This window comes from Pelodiscus sinensis, chromosome 20 (genome assembly GCF_052426305.1).
Source record: "Pelodiscus sinensis isolate ZL-2025 chromosome 20, ASM5242630v1, whole genome shotgun sequence".
NCBI lineage: Eukaryota > Metazoa > Chordata > Testudines > Trionychidae > Pelodiscus > Pelodiscus sinensis.
The window spans coordinates 18,157,570-18,179,351 of record NC_143071.1 but is presented as its reverse complement, the minus strand read 5'-3'; the positions used below and the strand labels follow the sequence as shown (position 1 = coordinate 18,179,351).

The following is a 21,782-nucleotide window of genomic DNA, read 5'->3' as shown; positions in this document are numbered from 1 at the left end:
GAGCTGATTGTTCTTTACACTTATGGTGTGGGTTGCACTTCCAGAGTAGAAAACCCACCCTGGGCCTTTCTCTTCTTTGAGCTGATAGTGGTAACCTGGACTCCAAACACAGTTGGGGTACCTGTCTCATTTGATTACAATCAGCACTAATTCAGTCCATTCTGCTATTTCACATTTGCTTTGTCCCCACCCACCCCAGATCCCCATGTGTATTTTAGCTCTTTTGAGAGGGACAGCTAAGATGACTAATACCAGCTAAGATGAATTATAGCTGGAATACTAGGTCCATGAATGTAATTTATTCAGGTAACTCGTTTGCGGTTGGGATGCTCAAGGTGCACAAACTGCTTTGCCAAGCACATGCAAGAACAAGGCTCGTAACCTGCAGAGCTTGCACCGTTATTTAGACATGCAGCAAATAGCTTAATTCAAGCATAAGAAGCAGGAAAACCTGGTTTGGAGGTTAAGGCAAGAAAGTATTAGAAATGGCAATTTGCCAAAATTTAACTGCTCCACTGTATAATAATGAAGATGATAAAGAGTAGTGATAAAAGCAAATGACTGCAGAAAAACACCTTTTCCAGAACCCGCAGCTCAGACTTGCACTCCTGTGGCTCTGCCTGCTTGCCAGTTCCCTGCCCATCTGCATTGAGTCTTCCCACAAGCATGGGTGGTCCGGTATTTCCCTTTCCAAATGGGTCTGAATCTCTGCTCTCCTGTTTCCTTGTGGTCAGCTCAGTCAGCGAGTCTCCTACAGAACAGGAACCAAATGTAAATATACATTAGGGGAAATGTAGCCAGACACAAACCCCATCTTGTTTTTCCACGAACCCCATCTTGTTTCCCCCCCCCCCCCCAGAGAGCAAGAGAAAGGCAGTCAGCCTTTGATGCCCTGGGAACGCAGGTGTGGTGCCTGTCCCTGACTCTACCATAAACAGAAACCAGACAGTAAATGGGCTAGCTGACGACTGGGAGGCCTCCCATCGCCGTGATGGCTAGTATCAGTAATTGACACGCCTGCACTGTCTCAGGAGAGGAATCTTCGCCCATCACATACCAGAGGTGCCCATTGTCTGCATCTTCCCAGGTGTGAATGATGCTTTGCACCCTTCGTGGGAAACTTGGCGTTCAAAGCCATTTTTCCTAATTGGCCACTTGAGACCAGGAAGAAGTCCATGTGACCCAAGGGGTATAAAGAGGGTTTAGTTGCCCACCCCATTTGAGCTCCAATCACCTACACCTGCTGGCAGGTATTGATTGTCTCCTGAGGTCCGTGGGACGCCCAACCTCGCCCTACTTCTTCCCAAGGGATTGAGAGAAAGACGCTGGCCACGCCAAGTCTGGAACGCAGGGGTGAGAATTGTACGTGCAATGTGTTTTCTTTATGTGTACACTCTAATTGTCTCTGTTGTAAGTTTAGTTACTTTATTATAGTTTTCTTAAGTCAAACTGCTTCATTTCTATTGTAAACTGCCTTTGGTAAGGTGATTTAGCTATAAACTTTGGGAATAAGTGGGGTGCCCTCATTCACTTATAAAATATATATATATACACTGAACCAAGTTTCTTTATTTCTTTTCTCTTTCTTTCTCCTGTAAATAAGCCAGTGCGTGTCAAGCTGCTGTACCCGAACCGAACACAAACAAAAGAACTTCAGCCGGTCAAAAGGGACACGTATAGGAAGAGCTTGAGCGTTTTGGATTGTGTCGCTTCCAGGGGACAGATCCATTGGGGCACCTCTCAGCCTCCCCAGGCTGCCAGCTGCAAAGGGATTTCTGTATCCTACCAGCTAAAATCTGAGGTGTTATAAGCTCTCCCTATAAACTCATTGGGGCGCCCGTCAACCTCCTCCAGGTTGCCCGCTGCAAGGGACCCCGGTCTCAGCAGTTGAAGTCTCGGGTGTATAGCGACAGGACCCCGGTCCTAGCAGTAAAGTCACAGACGTTAAACTATTTTTCGGGGCGCCCTCCAGCCTCCTAGGCTGCCCACTGCAACGAGACTTTGCGTCTCAGCAGTTGAAGACTTGGGTGTAACACACACGCACACACTGCCCTGACCATTTCGGCTGGCAGGAAATTGTGGACAAGAACAGAGGCCTGCTGGAGTGTAAACTGGACTTTACTTGCTTGATAGTTTTGATGAAAACTTCAAACCATTTTTGTATCAGAAAGTCGCAGGGCCTGTTCTTGCACAATGGACTTGTTGAATGGGCCAGAGGTGGTGGATGCTGCATGGGGCTGTGTTTGCATCTGAGCCTACATAAATAACGAAGGTGCAGCTTCTTTGTACATATACAGCAGAGGCAATCTGTATCTGATTAGCATAATATATACACCATGTTGACATTAGTGGTAGGTTTCTTAATGTGTGAATTTATGATCACATGTGGCCTGAAACACCATGGACTTTAGGTTCTAAATCTACTAGTATGAGTGATTTCCAAAGACAAGGGCTCTCTACTGCCAGAACCCTGCTACTGGATATAGAATATTTAAATACACATAACCAACACCAACCATGCTTGCTTAGGAGGTCGCTGGATGTTGTTCTAGGTTGCTTGGGGCATCTCAGCAGTTTCATGGCCTTGCGTAAAGGGTGTAGAGTTTTCTTCTTCAGCTGCATTAATAAGCAGGTCTCTAATACACCCATAATCATTAGGACAAAGACACCTATGAAAAATATCACTGCAAAGCAAGAGAAAGAGGCTGTGCTAGATAAATTACCTTACTTCCTTTAGATCCATAATTCTAGCTACCGTGTTCTGCTTGGTAGAAGAAATATAAGGCCCTAATTCTAGAACATGCTCTGAATAAGGACTTCTATTATTACAGCTCTCATGCAGTAACTAGGCGTACCTCTTCTTACTACCTCTGAATAGATGACACGTTTGTACTCTGTTCTCTTCCTTAAATCTAGTGCATATATTCAATACAAGGTGACTTTTCCTCAATAAATACAAGTACCTATTACGGGTGGGTCATCGGAAGAAGTGGGAAGTATGTCCTTAAGAATCACAGCTAACACTGACTCTCCAATGATGAGTGACAGCTGGAAGCTGATCTTGTCTCCATAAGAGCAGGTGCTGAACAAAATAGCCATATCCAACAAGTAGAGGGCGCATGTTGGGAAGATAAGGTTCAAAACGTATAAAATGGGTCGTCTCTTCATGGAGATCTGGGGTAATAAGGCAAACATGAAATAATACAGTAGTCTGGATTAGTGCTTGTCTTGATGGGATGACACAGTTTGGTTGGAGTCCAAACTATCAGCTCAAAGGCAGGAACAGGCTCCAGTTATCTTCCTACTCTCTAGCGTAGCTTAAGCTTCAACAGCCAGCCTTAAATGTCTTCATCCTGTCCTCAGCTTTCTTTCCTTGCTTACCTTCATTTCCTGCTTGGCTCCCTGCCCTCTAACTCCAACTTCCCCTCTTCTCATAGTCTGACCCTTCTTCCACCTGTTCTACTAGCTTTTCCTTACCAGCCCATCTCTTTCTGCCATCTACTTCTATTCACTTCACCTAATCCCCTTTGCCTTCATTTTATGTCAAGCCCTATTTTATGTCTTCTGCCCACTCTTGCTATTTTCCTTAGTGTCCTCCCTATGTATATTCATGCGCATGTCTGTTGAATACATGTACCATTATCTGGCTGATTTCTTCCACTCCGGTAAACACACACATTGAAACTGCAGTGGATAAAAGCTCCATCTATTGCAATAACCTGTTGCTCAATAATCTAGACTAGATGTCTCAAAGAAACATGAATAGAGCCCTGTGCAGATACAAAATTAGTATCCACAGCTGCAAAAGTGATCCGCAGATCTCTGCAGATGTGGATACCCATGGATATCTGCAGATTTGCAGGGCTCTAAAGATTAAATCACCTTAGGCTACATCCTCAGGTGGTATAAATCAGTAGAGCTCCTTTGATGTTAATAGTATTTACTGAGGATCTGGCCCCAGAATTTTGTAGTTCTTTATTATGAAAAAATGTTTTCGTTACTAGCTATGCTGGAATCCAGCAACTTGCCAGCATTAGTGCCTGACTCCATATGCTTCTATGAGAAATGTACTTTTGAAAACCAGTTTGCTTAAACACAAGGTGGGTTGCACAATGGTAGCATCCTATTCCATCTTTTTGACCTTGTCTCCTGCATTGCTAGGAGTGAGAAGCTAGAATGTGGCAGTGGAACTGGTACCATGAGTTGTCTTGGGCACGTGCTGCTGGGTTTGTGAAACTGCTGCAGTTCTCTCATTTAGGTGTGGGAGTTGCATATTTCCCCTTGAACTCCTTTTAGATCATGGTCCTTCTTTATTTAGCTCTACAGACAATGTAAGAATCAGGCAGACCTGGCACAATACTCTGATGCTGCAGAGGTGCACATTCTGAGAACTCCATTTAGAAGTATGTAATGTTCATTTTTATCAGGTCATTCTGTTTTGAGATTGCTAGACTCCCACAAATTTTCTAAGGTAGCAATACTAACTCTTGGACACATTCAAATAATATCTCTCTCCCTGGGCCTTTTGTTAAAATACCAGTACTTCATACAACTTAAAAAAACAACAAATGGTCCGGTAGCACTTTAAAGACTAACAAAATATGTAGATGGTATCATGAGCTTTTTGGTTCTGGACATTCAACACTCTGGTCTTCTGAAGAAGTGGGCTGTGCCCACGAAAGCTCATGATACCATCTACATGTTTTGTTAGTCTATAAAGTGCTACCAGACTATTTGTTGTTTAAGTTTTTCCTGTTACAGACTAACTCGGCTACCCCTCTGACTACTTTATAAAGTACTTTGCCTAGTGGGGAATGTGCACTTGTAATTGTGGGTGATGGTCCTTTAAAAATTACTAGATTTTGCTTGGGTTGTGGTTTTAGCTTTTGTAAATGAGCCCTGATGTTCGAAAGAGTGCGTTTTTGATAGCTCAATGAATTAAATACATAATGTATGAAATACACTGATGCAATACCTCATAGATGATCACGGAAAACTCTTCTTCCTTCATTGACTCTGTGACTGAAATGATATTTATGTTGGTAAATTTCCATTCTCCATTGGTAAGGTGATAAACTTGGCTTTGTTTATTCACTTCTTCTGTTGTCTGACTAGATTCGAGTATAATGTCAACTGTTTGAGGAAAGAAAGTGAAGACATAGTGGGGTTTAAAGGTGTTTCTTTTCATAGTTCAAATCTACTGCCACAAACCAGGTATGTATTCAGAAGGAGGGAAGAGAAAATTCAGATCTCTCTTGGCTAGCAGGAAAGTTGCGTCTCTTGCCCAAAACAAAGTTAATTGTGAACTTGGAGCTTGATTTTTACTCCAGGGTAAACTGGGAATAACCTAATTGAAATCAATGGATTTCATACACCAATATGAGATTGAAATCTGGCCTAAAGCAGTCACACTTAACTGGGAACTAATATCTGATGACAGCTGGACTTTTATAACTCAGACAGTGTTGGATGCTTAGTTGAATTCTGTCTCCCATCTTAAGGCCTTGATCCAAATCCTATTGAAGACAATGGGAGTCTCTCCATTATCTGTACTGACCTTTGGATTAAGCACTAAGAGGAGCTGTTGGCAGTGGATGTCTCTTTCCTGTGCTTTCCTAAATACCTGGGATTAAGTAAAAAACTGTCCCTTTTCTTCACAGACTCACTACGGCAAGCACATTCCTTTAGCTACAAAGGGATGATCCTTACGATGATAATTTTTCTTGGGGGAAAAAATGTCTACATCTTGATAACATTCCAGGGGCTTAGCCCTCTTGTTTCCCTTCCCATTGTGAACTGGGCCTGTTTAATATACTCCTAGCCAAAAGTTTCCTCTTCACATAAAGTCTAGCTGCCTTTCTTGAAGAGCTGCTTTGGCCAAAAACATATTAATGGGCTCAATGCAGAGGTAACTGGGTGACACAGACTAGATGGTTCCTTCTGACTTTAAACTCTAGGAAAGTCATGAAACATTTTCTTCCTTAGTTTAACAATGTCAATTGCTTTTCAGGTGAAACTGAATTATTAGAATAGTTGTAGCTAAGTGAAAATCAGTGGTGAGCAAACAATAAAAGAAAGTAAGTGTTGCCTCTCAGTTTCTGTGACTACCATGGGGATAAAAGAAGACAGCACGCTGTAGTCCAGGGGTGGGCAAAAATTTTTTGCTGGGGACCACTTCAAAAATTTCTGAAATGGCCCCGGACCGCACCAGAAGGGGAGGGGCCTTGAGCGGAAAGGGCGGGCTGGAATACTTCCAGGTTCCCCACCCCCAGACCATGACAGGGTGGAGGAAACTTTGCGTACTCCCCCTACCCCCAGGCCCTAATTGGTCGGGGGGCAGGGGAGCAGCAGGGCCTCCATGGGCTGGATCCGGCCCATGGAGGGCCTTTTGCCCACCCCTGCTGTAGTCCAAAACCGTGATCTGTTGCCTGGAACTCAAATCTCTAAATCCAGATTCAGTCCTGCAGCCCTTTCTCATTGGAGTAGTCCTATCAATATCAGTCCTTGGAGTTCTATTTTTAATCTAAATCCTCATGCATGTTTTAAGAGCTAGACTTTACAAACTCTTATACAAGTAATCCCTACTGCAGTCAGTAGGACTAGTCATTTGACTAAGAGGTGACCACTCCTGGGATTAAAGGCTTTGCAGAGGCATATCCTGGATTCTTACAGATAAATACATATAGGAGACTCCATAATGGGAGATTGTGCTATAGCTTAGTTTCTCCCTTGCATCATAATTTTTTTTACACAGTGGTCACTATTGAGTAGTAAACATAAAAATTTCAAGACTCCCTCAGACCTTTGATCTGTCTAATCCAGTGGTCCCCAACGTGGTGCCCGCAGGTGCCATGGCGCCTGCCGGGGCATTTATGTGCGCCCGCCAAAACATCTGGGCTACGTCTACACTGGCATGATTTTCCGGAAATGCTTTTAATGGAAAAGTTTTCCGTTAAAAGCATTTTCGGAAAAGCGCATCTAGATTGGCGCATCTAGATTGGCAGGACGCTTTTCCGCAAAAAAGCCCCGATCGCCATTTTTGCGATCGGGGCTTTTTTGCGGAAAACAACTCTCTGCTGTCTACACTGGCCCTTTTGCGCAAAAGTTTTTCGGAAAAAGACTTTTGCCCAAATGGGAGCAGCATAGTATTTCCACAAAAGCACTGACAATATTACATGAGATCGTCAGTGCTTTTGCGGAAATTCAAGCGGCCAGTGTAGACAGCTGGCAAGTTTTTCCGCAAAAGCAGATGATTTTGCGGAAAAACCTGCCAGTCTAGACACAGCCCTGGGCTGGCCCTGCTCCCAGTGCGTGGCACATGCATGGTGCTGGCCCCAGGCGCGCGGCGCATGGGTGGGCCCTGCCCCAGGCATGCGGCACAAGCGCGGTGCTGGCCCCAGGCACGTGGCTTGTGGGTGGCCCCGCCCCCGGGCACACGACCCATACGTGGTCCCACCCTTGGTTGCAGTGCGTGAGTGGCCTGACCCCCGGATGCCTGGCGCATGAACAGCCCCGCCCCTGGGCGCCCAGGAGCCACGAAAGGTTGGGGACCACTGAATCCATTGACTACTTGTGAACAGTGGCCAGCACTAGTAAATTCAGTCTAGTTGTAGTAAACGTGAATAATAATGGACATACCCAAATTCATAAACGAGTACATGGTCATGAGGCAGGTCTGGGTGTCAAATGGAAACTGGTGCATCTCTAAGCTGCATGTTATGGTGACCCGATGCTGCTGGGTTGTATGAATGATGCCGGTGTGAGTAATGGTTAGAAAGGGCCTGCTGAGTGATTTCTCTTCATCCACTCTGAAGAAACCAACGATTCAAAAACAAACATAAAATGACCAAATACTCCAGACCGAAGTCACTACAGCAGTCAAACTTGCTATTTGTCTGTCTTTGAATGGTCAGTGACCCTTACTACATACAACAGGAAATGGACAAGAAAGGGTGAGTGACAGTGAGTAACAAGGGGTGAGAGATTGAAACACAAACAATTGTGGGAAGAGATGGGAAGAGAGAAAACAAGCAGAGACAGTGTGGGGCACAGAGAAGGGATGATAACCCCATTGAAATAAGACTTGCGCATCCCATTAGCTTGCCAGATGAGACAGGAAAGACATTCAGTGTGACCCACATGCCCTATTGGGTAAGGAACCGTTGGCCTAATTCTGATCTCACACTGCTTCCACCCTCTACTGACTTCAGCTGAATCACTCTTGATTTCCAGCATGGAAGTGATGGCAGAATCAGGCCCTGTGTCTTTGTGCCTCGTGCCATGCTGAGCATGCTCTTGCTGCTTAACAAATAATCATTAATAATTAACCCTTTAGGACAATATCAAGTATCATTGTACAGCAGGCAGCTCCTGGCCCTGAAGAATAAACAGTGACAGAAACCACTAAGATACACTGTTAGGGTACATCTAGACTACATGGCTCTGTTAACAGAGCCATGTAAACTAGTTTACCCGGCATAGTCAATGAAGCGGGGATCTAAATACTCCCTGCTTCATTAAAATAAAATGACCGCCATGCTGTGCCGATGATCAGCTGATCTGGCACAGCACGGCAGTCTAGACGCGGCATGGTCGACAAGGGAAGCATACTTCCCTTGTTTCACGAGGCATACTGGAGTGGTCGACAAAGGCTTCCCTTGTCAACTGCGCTGCGTCTAGACTGCCGTGCTGTGCCAGATCAGCTGATCGTCGGCACAGCGTGGTGGCCATTTTTATTTTAATGAAGCGGGGATTATTCAAATCCCCGCTTCATTGACTATGCCGGGTAAACTAGTTTACATGGCTCCGTCGACAGAGCCATGTAGTCTAGACGTACCCTTAGAGTCTGTCTCCTTATGATTGGCTTCCCTGCCTGTCAGTTTGCCTATAGCCTAAACATGTTCTACTAGTGTCCCCTCACCCAGGGACTGAAAATCCCAAGGTTTTATTTAATGAATGTTTTCTTACTGTAGCATGAGACCAGTTAATTGATTCTTAGCTATTCTGCCCCCACCCCAACATTCAGCCTGAAAAGCTTTTGCTAATGTGACTGAGTAATCCTCACTATGATGAGTTAATCCTGTTGATTTCAGTGGTACCAAGCATGTCCCTTGTCATTATCCCTCTCATGGAAGCAAGTTGAAATCAGCAAAGGAGAGTCTTACTGTTCATAAATGATGATATATGGGGACCAAAATGTATCCACTGGCAGAACGAGTTTGGAAATGTTACAGAAATCCTGAGGATTCCAAGTCACAAAGACGTTCTTCCACTTCTAGAGGAAAGAAAAATCACAGAATGGAACCAATGTGTGGACTCTCAGCACACAGGAAATGGCTTTGATTTCATCAAAAAGGGCTCTTACCATGGTCACTAAGAAATAGACAGTGACAGTTTGTAGCTTTTCAACCTACAGAAACAAAATGAGAAAGTGATTAGCATGATTTCATTAAGATAGATACGGCGCTTGGCGTCTGGTCAGTTTCTTTCTTATAATGATGGTGTGATGGGTGTCAGAGAGATGAGAAAATCAGGTTAGGGCAGTGACTCACTGTTCTTCATGTTACAAACTTAGAAGTAGAATGGGTGGGTAAGAGTTATTGTCTGAGGGAAAAAAACCGTTGCCTGGTAGAATACTGCTGGCTATGTAAATCTGTACTGGGAAAGGATCGAGAGCAGAGCAGTAGTATGGTGGACCGTATAAGAGGCAATGAAAGGCAATGCTTCCCCTGGGTATTTGTGCTCAACCATTCCCCTATTCCTATCTCTAATCTGCGAGTTCCTGCAGGCTGTTGCAGCTTTGTGAGTCTTCCCCAGAGTGGATCCATTAACAGCTTGCCAGTCTTATTAGCATAACATTGAACCTGTGAAAGAGCCAGTAAGCGGTAGTGAAGCCATTTAATGGGCATGTGCCAATCCAGAGGTATATAGATCAGTTTCTGAATGTATTGACTAAAACAGTTGTGTATTACTGAAATAGTTTAAAATTTTGCTTTACATATTTCATTTTTTTGTTGCTGAAGATTATAAAACTCACATCGCTAAAAAATTCTTGCATAGATTTTTAGATGCACGGTCTGAATACTCAGCTTTAGCCTTAAATGCTTGGACCTTCAGATACAGTTTTTTAAATAAATTCTTCAAAAGATCACCCTTATCTAAAATATGTATTTTAATTACTATTGTACAAAAATTTGTTTCCAAAGTCTTCCAGTCCATCCCTGCTCTCCTTTTACCCCTTATTGAAGAGAGCCCTTAAAGGGACAACATTACTTTTCTTTCAGATAGCTGAACAAATGGGTTTCCCTTTCTTTACTTCTGACTCTTTGATGTACTACAGGCAGTCCCCGAGTTATGCGGATCCGACTTATGTCGGATCCACACTTACGAACGGGGCTTTTCTCGCCCCAGAAGATGCGGGCGACGGGACCGCCCAGACGCGCCGAGGTCCCGCCACCCTCGTCCTCTGGGGCAAGAAAAGCTGTTCCGCGTCTCCCTGATCTGCTGGGGGGAAGGCCCCCAGCAGATCAGGGAGACGCGGAGCAAAGCCGCGGAGGACCCGGGCGGTGGGACCGCGGCGTGTCTCGGTCCCGCTGCCTGTGTCTCCATGGTCTGCTGGGGGGGGGGGGACACAGCTAGTGCGCCCCCCCGCAGACCAGGCTTTTCTTGGGACGCCTGTGGTAGAGCAGCTGGGGCGCTGCCGGTTGGTACCGCAGCGCCGCTCCTCGGCGCTACTAGACCAACACAGCAGCACCCCAGCTGCTCTGCCCCAGGCATCCAGATTCAGCCGCTGCTGAAACTGACCAGCGGCTGACTACAGGAAGCCCGAGGCAGAGTTTCTCTGCCCCGGGCTTCCTGGAATCAGCCGCTGATCAGTTTCAGCAGCAGCTGACTTGGGGACACCTGGGGTAGAGCACCTGGGGTGCTACCGGGTTGGTCCCCGCAGCACTGAGGTACGGCGCTGCGGAGACCTACCCGGCAGCGCCCCAGCTGCTCTGTCCCAGGCATCCAGATTCAGCTGCTGTTGAAACTGATCAGCAGCTGATTCCAGGAAGCCCTGGGCAGAGAAACTCTGCCTCGGGCTTCCTGTAGTCAGCCACTGGTCAGTTTCAGCAGCGGCTGAATCTGGATGCCAGTTCCGACTTAAGTACAAATTCGACTTAAGTACAAACCTACAGTCCCTATCTTGTACGTAATCCGGGGACTGCCTGTAGTTTTAAGAGAACCTCTCCACTAAAATCAGTACCTTAGTAAGACATAAAACCCTTTGTTATGCCTAAAATCTTTGGAGCTATACTTTAACATAAATCTATGATGAAATTTCATAAACATGCCCATTGTTATGGAGCTCACACATAATAAATTAGTGTTCCCTCTTTCTAAAAGCAATGAACTTTGTTATGAATACACTAAACTGCTCTGATTAATTTAAAATAATGCATTTGTTTCAGTGCGTTAAATATGTAGTAATCTGGAATGATTACTTTATGAATGCTTAAGAGTACATTTAAAATATTAAATCAGCTTAGAAATACTGATGAAGAAAATGTAAAACAGAGAAGAGCTGCATCATGTATTCCATAATATTTAATGCTGTATTCAGTGGGACAGCTGATTTGCCTTTATTTACCACGCTTTTGTAAATACATCGCTGACTAACTTCAGGGAATATCAAAATACCAGTGACTGACATTTTTTATTCTCAAATTTTGTGCTTTTAATTAGGTAATTTCTGCATGTCCAGTCTTCATAATATGGCAAGCAGTGGGAAACATGCTCCATTTTCTTTAGAAATAAATTTTAGAAGAGGGTTTTTTTCAAATGTCATTTGCTATACAGGCAGTCCCTGGGTTACGTACAAGATAGGGACTGTAGGTTTGTTCTTAAGTTGAATTTGTATGTAAGTCGGAACTGGTACATATTGTAGGGGAAACTCTAGCCAAACATTTCTCCAGAGCTCAGTTTTATTCTCCCACACCTCACTTCCCTCAGTCCTTTATTCTCAAGCTGAGCTCTCTGCTGAGAAAAGCCGCTCTACGTCTCCCTGGTCTGCTGGGGGGAAGCAGCTAGTGCGGGGTTGCCTCACCCCGTTTGTAAGTAGGGATCCGATGTAAGTCGGATCCATGTAACCCGGGGACTGCCTGTATTTGGATTCAGGGATGTGGCTTTAAGAGGTGAACAGAGAGGGGGAGAGAAGAGGAGAGGGAGACAGTGGGGAGGGGAAAGAGTCTGGGCACAGTGGGGATGATGCCCGGGCGGAGCAGGGGTGCAGTATGGGCGGGGCTACAGAATAGGCAGCTTGTATCCTCATGTAGCAGCTTCACCCATCGCCCATGAGAATGGGAGAAAAATTGCAACACAGCTCAGAGTCTAAAAAATCTGATCCCCGATGTATAAGGAGGGCAAAACCAAACAAGAACTTCATGGGCTTCTACTTGGTCTCCTCTCTCCCTCAATGTCATTTCCTGTAACATTAAATAATAATGTCGACCCTTCACCCAGGCTAAGAAGAGGGTGGTGTTTCCCTTGTTAGTGGTGTTTTCTCTCCAGGAAACAAAAAAGAAAGAAGTTCTGACAAAATCAAGGGCCAAATTCCTGGGTATTTTAGGACAACTTTGCATTACTTTGGCAACACAAATGCAGCTTAACAGACCAAATACAAAGTGGGTAGGAGGTTGCTGGAGACATGATTTTTGCCCTGGATTTTGATCTTTTAGAGTTCATTTTAATGACACACCTGAAAACATGTGATGAACACTAAAGTGATTTTAAACAACACTCTCATTTATGTGACTGAGACAAACTATTTTACACCTGACATCTCCAAACATATATTGCCCTGGAGAATACTGTCAAACCACAGCCATAAAGTTTGTACAAGATCAGAAGAAGAACTAAAGTTCAGGTTCTGCTCTTTCACACTCATGGCAGTAACTGGGATTACTCCTGATTTGCACTGGTATGAGTGAGAGAGGAATCACTCACTTTAGGATCATCAGCTGCCTCAACTTGTCAATTTCCACAATATTTTCTAGCATTCAGAATGATGAAGAGATTTGTTTTCTTACCACTGAGAGGATGGAAAGCAGTATAAATTGCATCTCCACTTTCAATGGCTCCTTCCAATTTTCCTTGGGTATTGTATGTGGTGCGGGAGCTTTTTCAGATGTGATGTTCAAGTACTGAAGAACGTCATCGTACTTACAGACCTGTTCTGGGGTAGCGCCTGTGGAAATAAAATTAAAATCCGGTTACATCCAAATTCATTTTATCAGAGTAATACAGGTTGGGATCTCAACATATGTTGCACACCCAGCCTTTGAAATGGGAATGCATGTCAGAGGATAATAGACATTGGACTGTGTAGCTGCTCGGAAAACACTGTCAGATCTTTTTCCCCTTTCACACTGGCAGGACTAGGATGCCCATCTTATTCTTCCTCATTCATGTATGAGAATAGACATTACACAAGGGTAATCCAGTTGGTTTCCCCCCGATTCTCCTGCAATTTAACTTACCTGTTGCCATAGACAAAATAAGAATGGCTAAGAAAGCTTCCCACATCTTTCCCCTTTTCCTAACGAAGCAAATGGTAGAACTGATGCTACAGTGCAGCTGGTGATTTGATACTAATCAGTGTAGGGAGGAAGCTTATGTAATTGTAGGCTTGTTTTTTTAATGAAGAATTCAGTGAAAATGGCTCAATGCACTCAGCTGGCTCTTGGGGATCAGTTTGTCAAATTACTGTTAATTATATTGATGTCAGTGCTGTGGTAGGAATAATTTGCTTTAAGCCCATCATCATCACATCACATTCCCATTATGCCGCTGGCCTTTAAGGGAGCAAGGAAGCTCCTCCACTGTTGTATTGTGATGATTTCCAGAATGTATTTAAGCTCCTGCAGGTGTTGCTGGCCTCCTAGATTCTGTTCTGAATATCCTGTCTTGTGCCACCATCCTGCCTACCAAATGTTTCTACACGGATGCGAACATGATCCTCTCTCTGTACTGGTGATGGTGAGGTAATGTTCAAGATCATAATATCTGTCTTATTGCATTTGATTTTAAGTTCAATTTGCTGGCTGAATGTGTGTTGACTCGAGTTGTTTTTTTCTTGCGTACGGTGTTGGGTATGTGACAGGAGAGTGAGATCATCTCTGAAGTCCAGGTTTTCAAGGGACGAGAAGAGTGTCCATTTAATGCTATGGTTCTTAAAGTGCAGTCCCTGGACCAATTGTGGTCCCCGGCCACCTCCCAGGTGGTTCATGTTTCGAGCTCAGCCCCCGACCCAAATAAGGTTTCCCACCTCTGCCATAAATAAAGAAAACATTGCAACCATTTTTATTGGACATAAATTAATATTTTACTTCTATTTAAAATGAAGTTTGATAAACTAACATGAGCAAGTTAAAATGCTTAATCTGTTTAATAATTTAAATTAAACCATTTTCCCTAGCTTCAGCACTAGCAAAATGGCTCAGGCGTAATTATGTAATGAGCGGTCACTTTCCATTAGCAACTGGTGGTCGTTGGAAAGATTTGCATTGAGCCAGGTGGTCCATGGGCCAAAAAGTTTGAGAACCACTGTTTTAATGCCTCGTTGCATGTCTTCTGTTGAATGCTGAATTACCCAATCTATGGCAATGTCGAAGAGGTGTGTAGACATAACACACCCCCTGATGTACTCCTGTTTTGGCTTCAAAACTGAGCTCACTGTGATCAACACTGCCTGTAAAGTTGGGATAAAAGCTTTTGATGATGTTGATTATAGGAAGAGGGAGTCCAGCTGCCTGCAGAATGTGCTGTAGGCTGGCCCTGTGAATGCTATCAAAAGCCTTCTCAAAGTATGAAGTTTGGGTAGAGTTGCTGTGGCCACTCTAAGCATTGTCCTATTATGTTTTGTAGCGTCAAGCCCTAGTCTGTGCATCCTCTTCCTTTCTGAAAACAAGCTTCCTATTTCCTGAGAATGTTATCAGCTAACTCCGATACATGCTGGATGAGGCTCTTACACAATATTTTGCATGGCACAGATACCAGTGTGATGTCACATCAGTTATTACAATCACTGAGAGTTCCTTTGGTGTCTTCATTATAATCCCATTGGTCCACTCACCTGGCATTTTGCCCCTTTCCCACACTGATGTAAATAGGGGGGCCAGGACAGATGTTGCTAACTCAGGATTTACCTTGAACAATTCTTCAGTCAACCTATTCTTCCCAGGAGCTTTCCCATTTTGTAAGGTTTTGACAGCTTGAATGATCTCTTCATTAAGTGGGGTGTCTGGGTTGATATCAAGAGCAACTTCTGCCACCTTTGCTTCCTCTTTCAATAGCTCCATGTTCAGTTAAGTTCATTGAAATTCTCTGTCCAGCACATTTCCTGTTCTTTTGCTGTTGTCAGTAGTTGGCCTTGTTTGTCCCCGTGGAGAGTGTTGGTGTCTGTTGTTTACCATTGATAAGGCGCAGTCGTAGATAGTTCCTTGTCACCATAACCACATCCTCTGCTTGTGTTGCCAGATTATCGATATAATAGTTATCGGTTTGTCTCACAAGGTATTTGACCTCCCAATACGCCTTGCTGTACTGCTCGTGGTGGTGTCTTTTGGCGTATGGTATTTTGTGTCTAAAACACTTTCTTTAGGGCGGGTTTGATTTCTGCGGCATTCCAGGTGCTAGGTGTAATCCATTCTTTCTTCTCTTCTGCCTGTAGCCTAGACAGGCTTCACTGCTCTGCTCATAGATTTATAAATATATAGGTTTATCATTTATAGATTTATAGGTTTATGCTTCCAGCTCATCTGAAGAAGTGAGTTTTGCCCACAAAAGCTATACTATACTATATATATTTTTGTTAGTCTCTAAGGTGCCACAGGACTACTCGCTGTTAATAGATCATTGTTACATTGTCCCATTTCTTGTTGATCTCCTCATCTCCAGTCCCTTCCTCTTCATCAACCTTGTGTAAAGAGAAAGGAGGGATTCAGTCTCACCAAGCATAATGCCAAAAGCTTTAGCCCTTTAAGAGCCAAGTCTTGTGCATGTTTATGTGTCGGGTTTACATCTGATGCAGTTGCACTGACCTGCCTGGGTTTCCTCTAACTTCAGAGGGGTAGCCGAGTTAGTCTGTAACAGGAAAAACTGAAATGAAAACTGCCTGAAACCTTTCCTTCATTACAGAATGAAGGCATTCTTTATTTCAGGAGACTTTAACTTGTCAACGTCATAACATAGATGTCCATTGTTTGATGGACCCACACTACTTAGTTTTAGCTTGATGGAGGCTATCACAAGGGGGTGATAACTGCCCACATCTGCTCCTCTTTTCACTTTTACATCCATCAATGGGCATCACCATTTGCAGTTGATCATCATATGGTACATCTGGTTCTTATTTCTGTCATTTGGAGAATATCACGTCAGCTTGTGAATTTCATGGTGTTGAAATAGGATTCTGCCAATGACTAGGTCCATTGTACTGCAGTTATCAACAAATCTCTCAGTTTTCATTGATGGTGCCACACCCATGTCTTCCCCTTGCTCTGACATTGTTTGTGTTGTCCTTACCAACGCTGGCATTCAGATCTCCCATGACGATAGGTTGTGGTGTGGTTCTCTCTCTAACTCTGCCTGTAATGTAAGATAGAATTTGTAGTTTACTTCCTCATCACTGTCATTTGTCTGGGGATAGCACTGAATCAGGGTGATATTATTGTGTTTCCTTTTCAGTGTGGTGCTCAAAGTCTTCTGCTGATGGACTTCCATTCAGTAAGGGACTGCTTCACTCCCCTCCTCAAAAGGATGGCGATGGCCCCATGGCATTGTCCATCATCCTGTCCAGAATACAGCAAAATTCCTCCCAAACCTATTGCTAATCTTCCTGATCTGATCCATCTGCTCTTTCTGACAGCTAGGGTGTATAAACTGTAGCGTCTCATGTCTGCTATGACCTGTGTTCATTTCTCTGTTTCATATATTGTCTGCACATTCCAAAAACCAAGTCTGGTTTTTGTCTTGGTGTTGAGCTCTTCAGTCTTCATACCAGTGGCTTCCTTTGGGCTTTCACCACTAACTCGAAAACCCCTGTAAAAAGAAAAGAAAAGAAAAGAAAAGAAAAGAAAAGAAAAGAAAAGAAAAGAAAAGAAAAGAAAAGAAAAGAACCCTGTGTAAAGAAAAAGGAGGGATTCAGTCTCACCAGGCATAATGCCAAAAGCTTTAGCCCTTTAAGAGCCAAGTCTTGTGCATATTTACATGTTGGGTTTACATCTGATGCAGTTGCACTGACCTGCCTGGGTTTTCTCTAACTTCAAAGGGGTAGCTGAGTTAGTCTGTAACAGGAAAAAGTTAAAAAACAACAAATAGACCAGTAGCACCTTAAAGGCTAACAAAACATGTAGATGCTTCAGGGGGTAGCTGAGTTAGTCTGTTACAGAAAAAAACAGTAAGCAAATGGTCTGGTAGCACTTTATAGACTAACAAAACATGTAGATGGTATCATGAGCTTTCGTGGGCACAGCCCACTTCTTCAGATAACTGGAGTTATGATTAGAGGATAAGGAAACTCGAAATAAATAGGAGAAGGGAAGGGGTGGGGAAAAAGATGATCTGTCGTAGATGGTATCATGAGCTTTTGATGGGTGCAACCCAAGAGGGTTTTGTTAGTCTTTAAGGTGCTGCTAGTCTGTTGGTTGTTTTTTAGGTTTTGGGGTTTTCTCTGTAAATGGAGTCACGTTGGGTTTTTACTAGTCTGATAAAGTACCTTCGGGGCTACACATCTCTCTTAAAAGTCTCTTTTATTTGAATTCCTGTTTCCATATGTAGAGTGCTCAGGAGAGGGGGTAATGTGGAATGACCCTAAACCATCAGTCCTTTCACACATGCACTCCACCCTTATCTCTTTTCCCTTTTGTGGGGTGAGCAGACAATTTCAGCACGTACACACCATTCCCTAGCCTTCCTAGTCCTAAGTGACAGCGAGGGTATGTCAGTTCCCTTTATGTCACTTTCTTCAATTAGAAAACCTCTCTAACTTCTACAAGTCTGCTGTGGCTGACCTCCCTGGAGACTTTGGCAGAAGATGGAGCCACAACAGCAGGATACAGTTTCATCTCCAAAACCATTTACTCCTGTGGCATTACATTAGGGGTGATTTGGCTTAGGCATTATATTGCCAGTTAGTCCATTGTATCATTTAACTGTGTTATCTATTGTCATGACAAACTCATCTGACAGTTCATATGTAATAAATGTGTGATAAATAGATTTAAGTTAGATATAGGTAGAGGTACAACTAGGATGGCATCATGGGAGTGTAGAGATTGACAAATAGATAAGAGGAATGAGTGTGTACGGGCTATGTAAGTAAAGCAAGGCTGTAATGCAAGTCCAACAGGCTAAGGCTTGTAAGAGTTTAGCTCAGTGGTGGGCTAATACCTGCCTGCAGGCTGGATCCAGTTTGCCAGGGTTAGCCCATGGTGGGCCACCACTATTATATTTACCTGTCTCCCCTCAGGTATGGATGCTTGCAGTTCCCATTGGCCACTGATCGCCATTCCTGACCAATGGAAGCTGCAGGAAGCAGTGTCCCGATCCGCATGGCTTCCCACAACTCCCATTGGCTGGGAACAGTGATCTGCTGCCATCAGGAGCTGCAAGAAGTCGTACCTGCAGAGATGCAGATAAATATACTGGTGGTGTCCCACTAGGGGCTAACCCTGGTGACCTGCCATCTTGTTGCCCACCCTTGATTTAATTTAATCATGCTAGGCCTCAGGCTTATGGGTGCATGGTATAAGTAGGTGAACTATGACTAACCCTGTACCAGTTAAGTTAGAACAGTGTTTCCCAAATGGTATTCTGTGGAATCCTGGGGTTCCATGAAGTGAAAGTAAGGGTTCTGCGAGAACTTGATCACTCCCCACTCCTCCTCTTAAAGAGACAGAGAGGAGCCTTCTCTGGTTCCTCGCCGGCTTTCAGACACCGCCCCTTCCCTCCCTTCCCTTCCCCTCCCCTCCCCTCCCCTCCCCCGCTTTTTCTTTTTTCTTTGTTTTTGCTCAACAAATTTTCTCCCGGCTGGGCTCCATGGCCCAATAAAATTGGGGAACACTGAGTTAGAAGATTGTGTAAAGAATGTGACAATAGGTGATGGTCAGGAACATGTGCTGCCTGTACCCATTTAGACCACATGACACCTGATTGTAGCATTAGGGAAAGTTCTGCTCTTACTGCAGGTAACCATGGAAACACGTTCACATAGGTACTAATGAGATGCTAATGAAACTAGGGGACAACATGTGAAAAGTGAGGCATCCCAAAATGTGTGCAGTGTGTGGAAGTATAGAGGATTTAGTGATGTGAAGCTGTTGTCAAACAAAGAGCACGGGAAAGAGAGCTGGTTGACTGGATGGGCTATCAATCACTCAGAGAGACAATGGATGGACTTTCTTACCCAGCAAAGGATTCTGGGTAAGGAAGCTCTTTATACATTTCCTTGGCTACAAGTTAAGAGGGAGAGAGAGGGAGAATATTACAGGAGGAAAGATCTGGTGATGGACTTTCAGCCTGTTGGAGGTGTGTTATGGAAGATATGCCTTGTGGATGGGAATGATTTATTTAAAATAAATCCAGTCATTCTTGGTTTTAAATTTGTTCAAAGTGGGTACTGCTGCTTATTGGACAGCCTTGCTGCTCCACTCTGCCCACAGGGGAATAGGCCTCTTGTCTTCCATATACTAGGTAAGTGCCCTAAGATCTAAAGAAGGCTTATCTGGTGAATGTAGCCTTTTAAAAATGCTTGGGGAAAAATGTTCTAGGTTAAACGTGCTGTTTGATCTGCAATAAACTTTTTTTAATTAACTGAAATTGTTCATGACTTTCAGATTTTTTTGTAAGTTGACTGGCTGTATTGAAATGATTTATGTTTTTTTCCCTCCCACTCACTTGTTGTGAAAACATCACCTAACTCTAAAGTTATATGAAAGTAACAAACTACCTCCTTGGAAAGGAACTTGCATGGCCTCTCAGTGCTGGCAGTTTATCCCCTTAATTCTCTTTGCTTAATGTGCCAGTTGTACCCTGATGTCCATTCTTCACCAAGTTCTGCATTTTTTTAGTTCCATAAGCTTGGAACCTTCACAGCTGCCCAGCCCTGCTTTACTCAATGCTATTCTAACACACCACTTCCTGACTTCAGATTCCCTGCATCCCCAACTTCTGTGCTTTGCAGACTATACAAAGCTTAGGAACCCTGGAGGATCATGACTCCACATCCTTTTTATCAAGCATGGCCCTAGGATTCTAACACGTACCTTCTAAGAGGATTATAAGATGCCATTAGGTAGGTTTCACCTTCAGCCAATGCTGTGACCATCTTTGGTGTCTGTTGTTTCTGGATGGTCCTCTTCTCCCATTTGCACACACACTGACCAGGGAGGGGTCCAGGGCTCCCAGCTGCCCTACTGCTACTGTGGCACAATGGCTCATAGAGCCTCAGGCCCTTGAAATCATGGCTGGAGTGCTGGGCAGGGCACTGTGGGGTGGCTCTGAGGGGAGAGGGAGGGCCGTGCAATGTGCTGGGTGGCACAGAGGGCTGGCTGCTTCCAGCACTGCCCCTTCTGCCCGAGGCCACACCCCTTCAGGGAGTGCAGCACTGCAGCCTGCCCCCTTGTCCAGGGGCTCGCAGAGGCTGTCAGCTCCCCGCCTATCGGTAGTGGCCAGTATTAAACACTTTCAGTGGTCTACAAAAATCAGTGTTGCTGCAAGACAGCGATGTCATGGTGCATTAGCTTATGAACATGAATATACGTAACTCAAAGATGCTTTAGACAAAATACCTCATAGAACACTAGAACTGGAAGGAACCTTGAGTGGCCATCAAGTCCAGTCCCCTGCCCTCACATCAGGACCAAGCAACATCTAGATCCATGGTCACCAACCTGTTGATCGCGATCGATTGGTCGATCCTGGGGGCCAAACCAGTTGATCGCGAAGCTTTCGGGGCTCCCCTGACTGCCTCCCACCCAGGGCCGGTCCACAACATTTTGGCACCTGAGGCGCAGAGCTCAAATGACGCCCCCATGCACCCTCACTTGAGCCAAAACTTTGACAGGTCTCAGTTCTACCTTCTTAGGGTATGTCTACACTACAGCACTAATTCGAACTAAGCTAATCCAAATTAGTGCATCTAGACCTAAAAACTAATTCGAATTAGTGTTTTGCTAATTTGAAATAGCATGTCCACACTGAATGGACCCTGAACCGAAGTTAAGGATGGCTGGAACCAGTGCCAGCAGGACATCAGGTTAAGACTTAGGGTATGTCTACATTACCCCGCTAGTTCGAACTAGCGGGGGTAATGTAGTCATCCACAGTTGCAAATGAAGCCCGGGATTTGAATTTCCCGGGCTTCATTTGCATGAAGCCGGCCGGCGCCATTTTAAATGCTGGCTAGTTCGGACTCCGTGCCGCGCAGCTATACGTGGCATAGACTAGCTAGTTCGGATTAGGCTTCTAATCTGCACTAGCTAGTCCATGCCGCGTGTAGTGTAGACATACCCTTAGAGTGTGGAGCTGCTGCCTCAGGCTAGCCGAGGGCTGTGCTTAAAGGGACCCGACCCCCACCCCAGACAGACAGTTCTCAGGGTTCCCCACTTGCTTGTCTATCTCGATGAGGGACAGCAAAGCAGTCCTGTCTTGGAGTGCCCTGAGTGCCCACACTCGGCACATCACAGCACTCAGCCATCAGCCCGGCTGCACTTGCTGCAGGCTGCCATCCGGGGGAGTCAATC

The 21,782-nt window shown here is 44.5% G+C and overlaps 1 protein-coding gene across 1 annotated transcript; it reads right to left on the bottom strand.

The window, feature by feature from the left end:
• Positions 1-410: 410 nt before the first annotated feature.
• On the bottom strand, positions 411-13,115 carry LOC106732899 (5-hydroxytryptamine receptor 3A-like). The gene is made up of 8 exons (XM_089771926.1): positions 13,068-13,115; positions 9,365-9,409; positions 9,165-9,274; positions 7,639-7,808; positions 4,976-5,133; positions 2,964-3,174; positions 2,526-2,684; positions 411-751 (listed from the first exon to the last, which is right to left on the bottom strand). The coding sequence occupies exons 1-8, from the start codon at positions 13,098-13,100 to the stop codon at positions 504-506; spliced, it is 1,134 nt and encodes a 377-aa protein (XP_089628052.1). The 5' UTR covers positions 13,101-13,115; the 3' UTR covers positions 411-503.
• Positions 13,116-21,782: the final 8,667 nt, after the last annotated feature.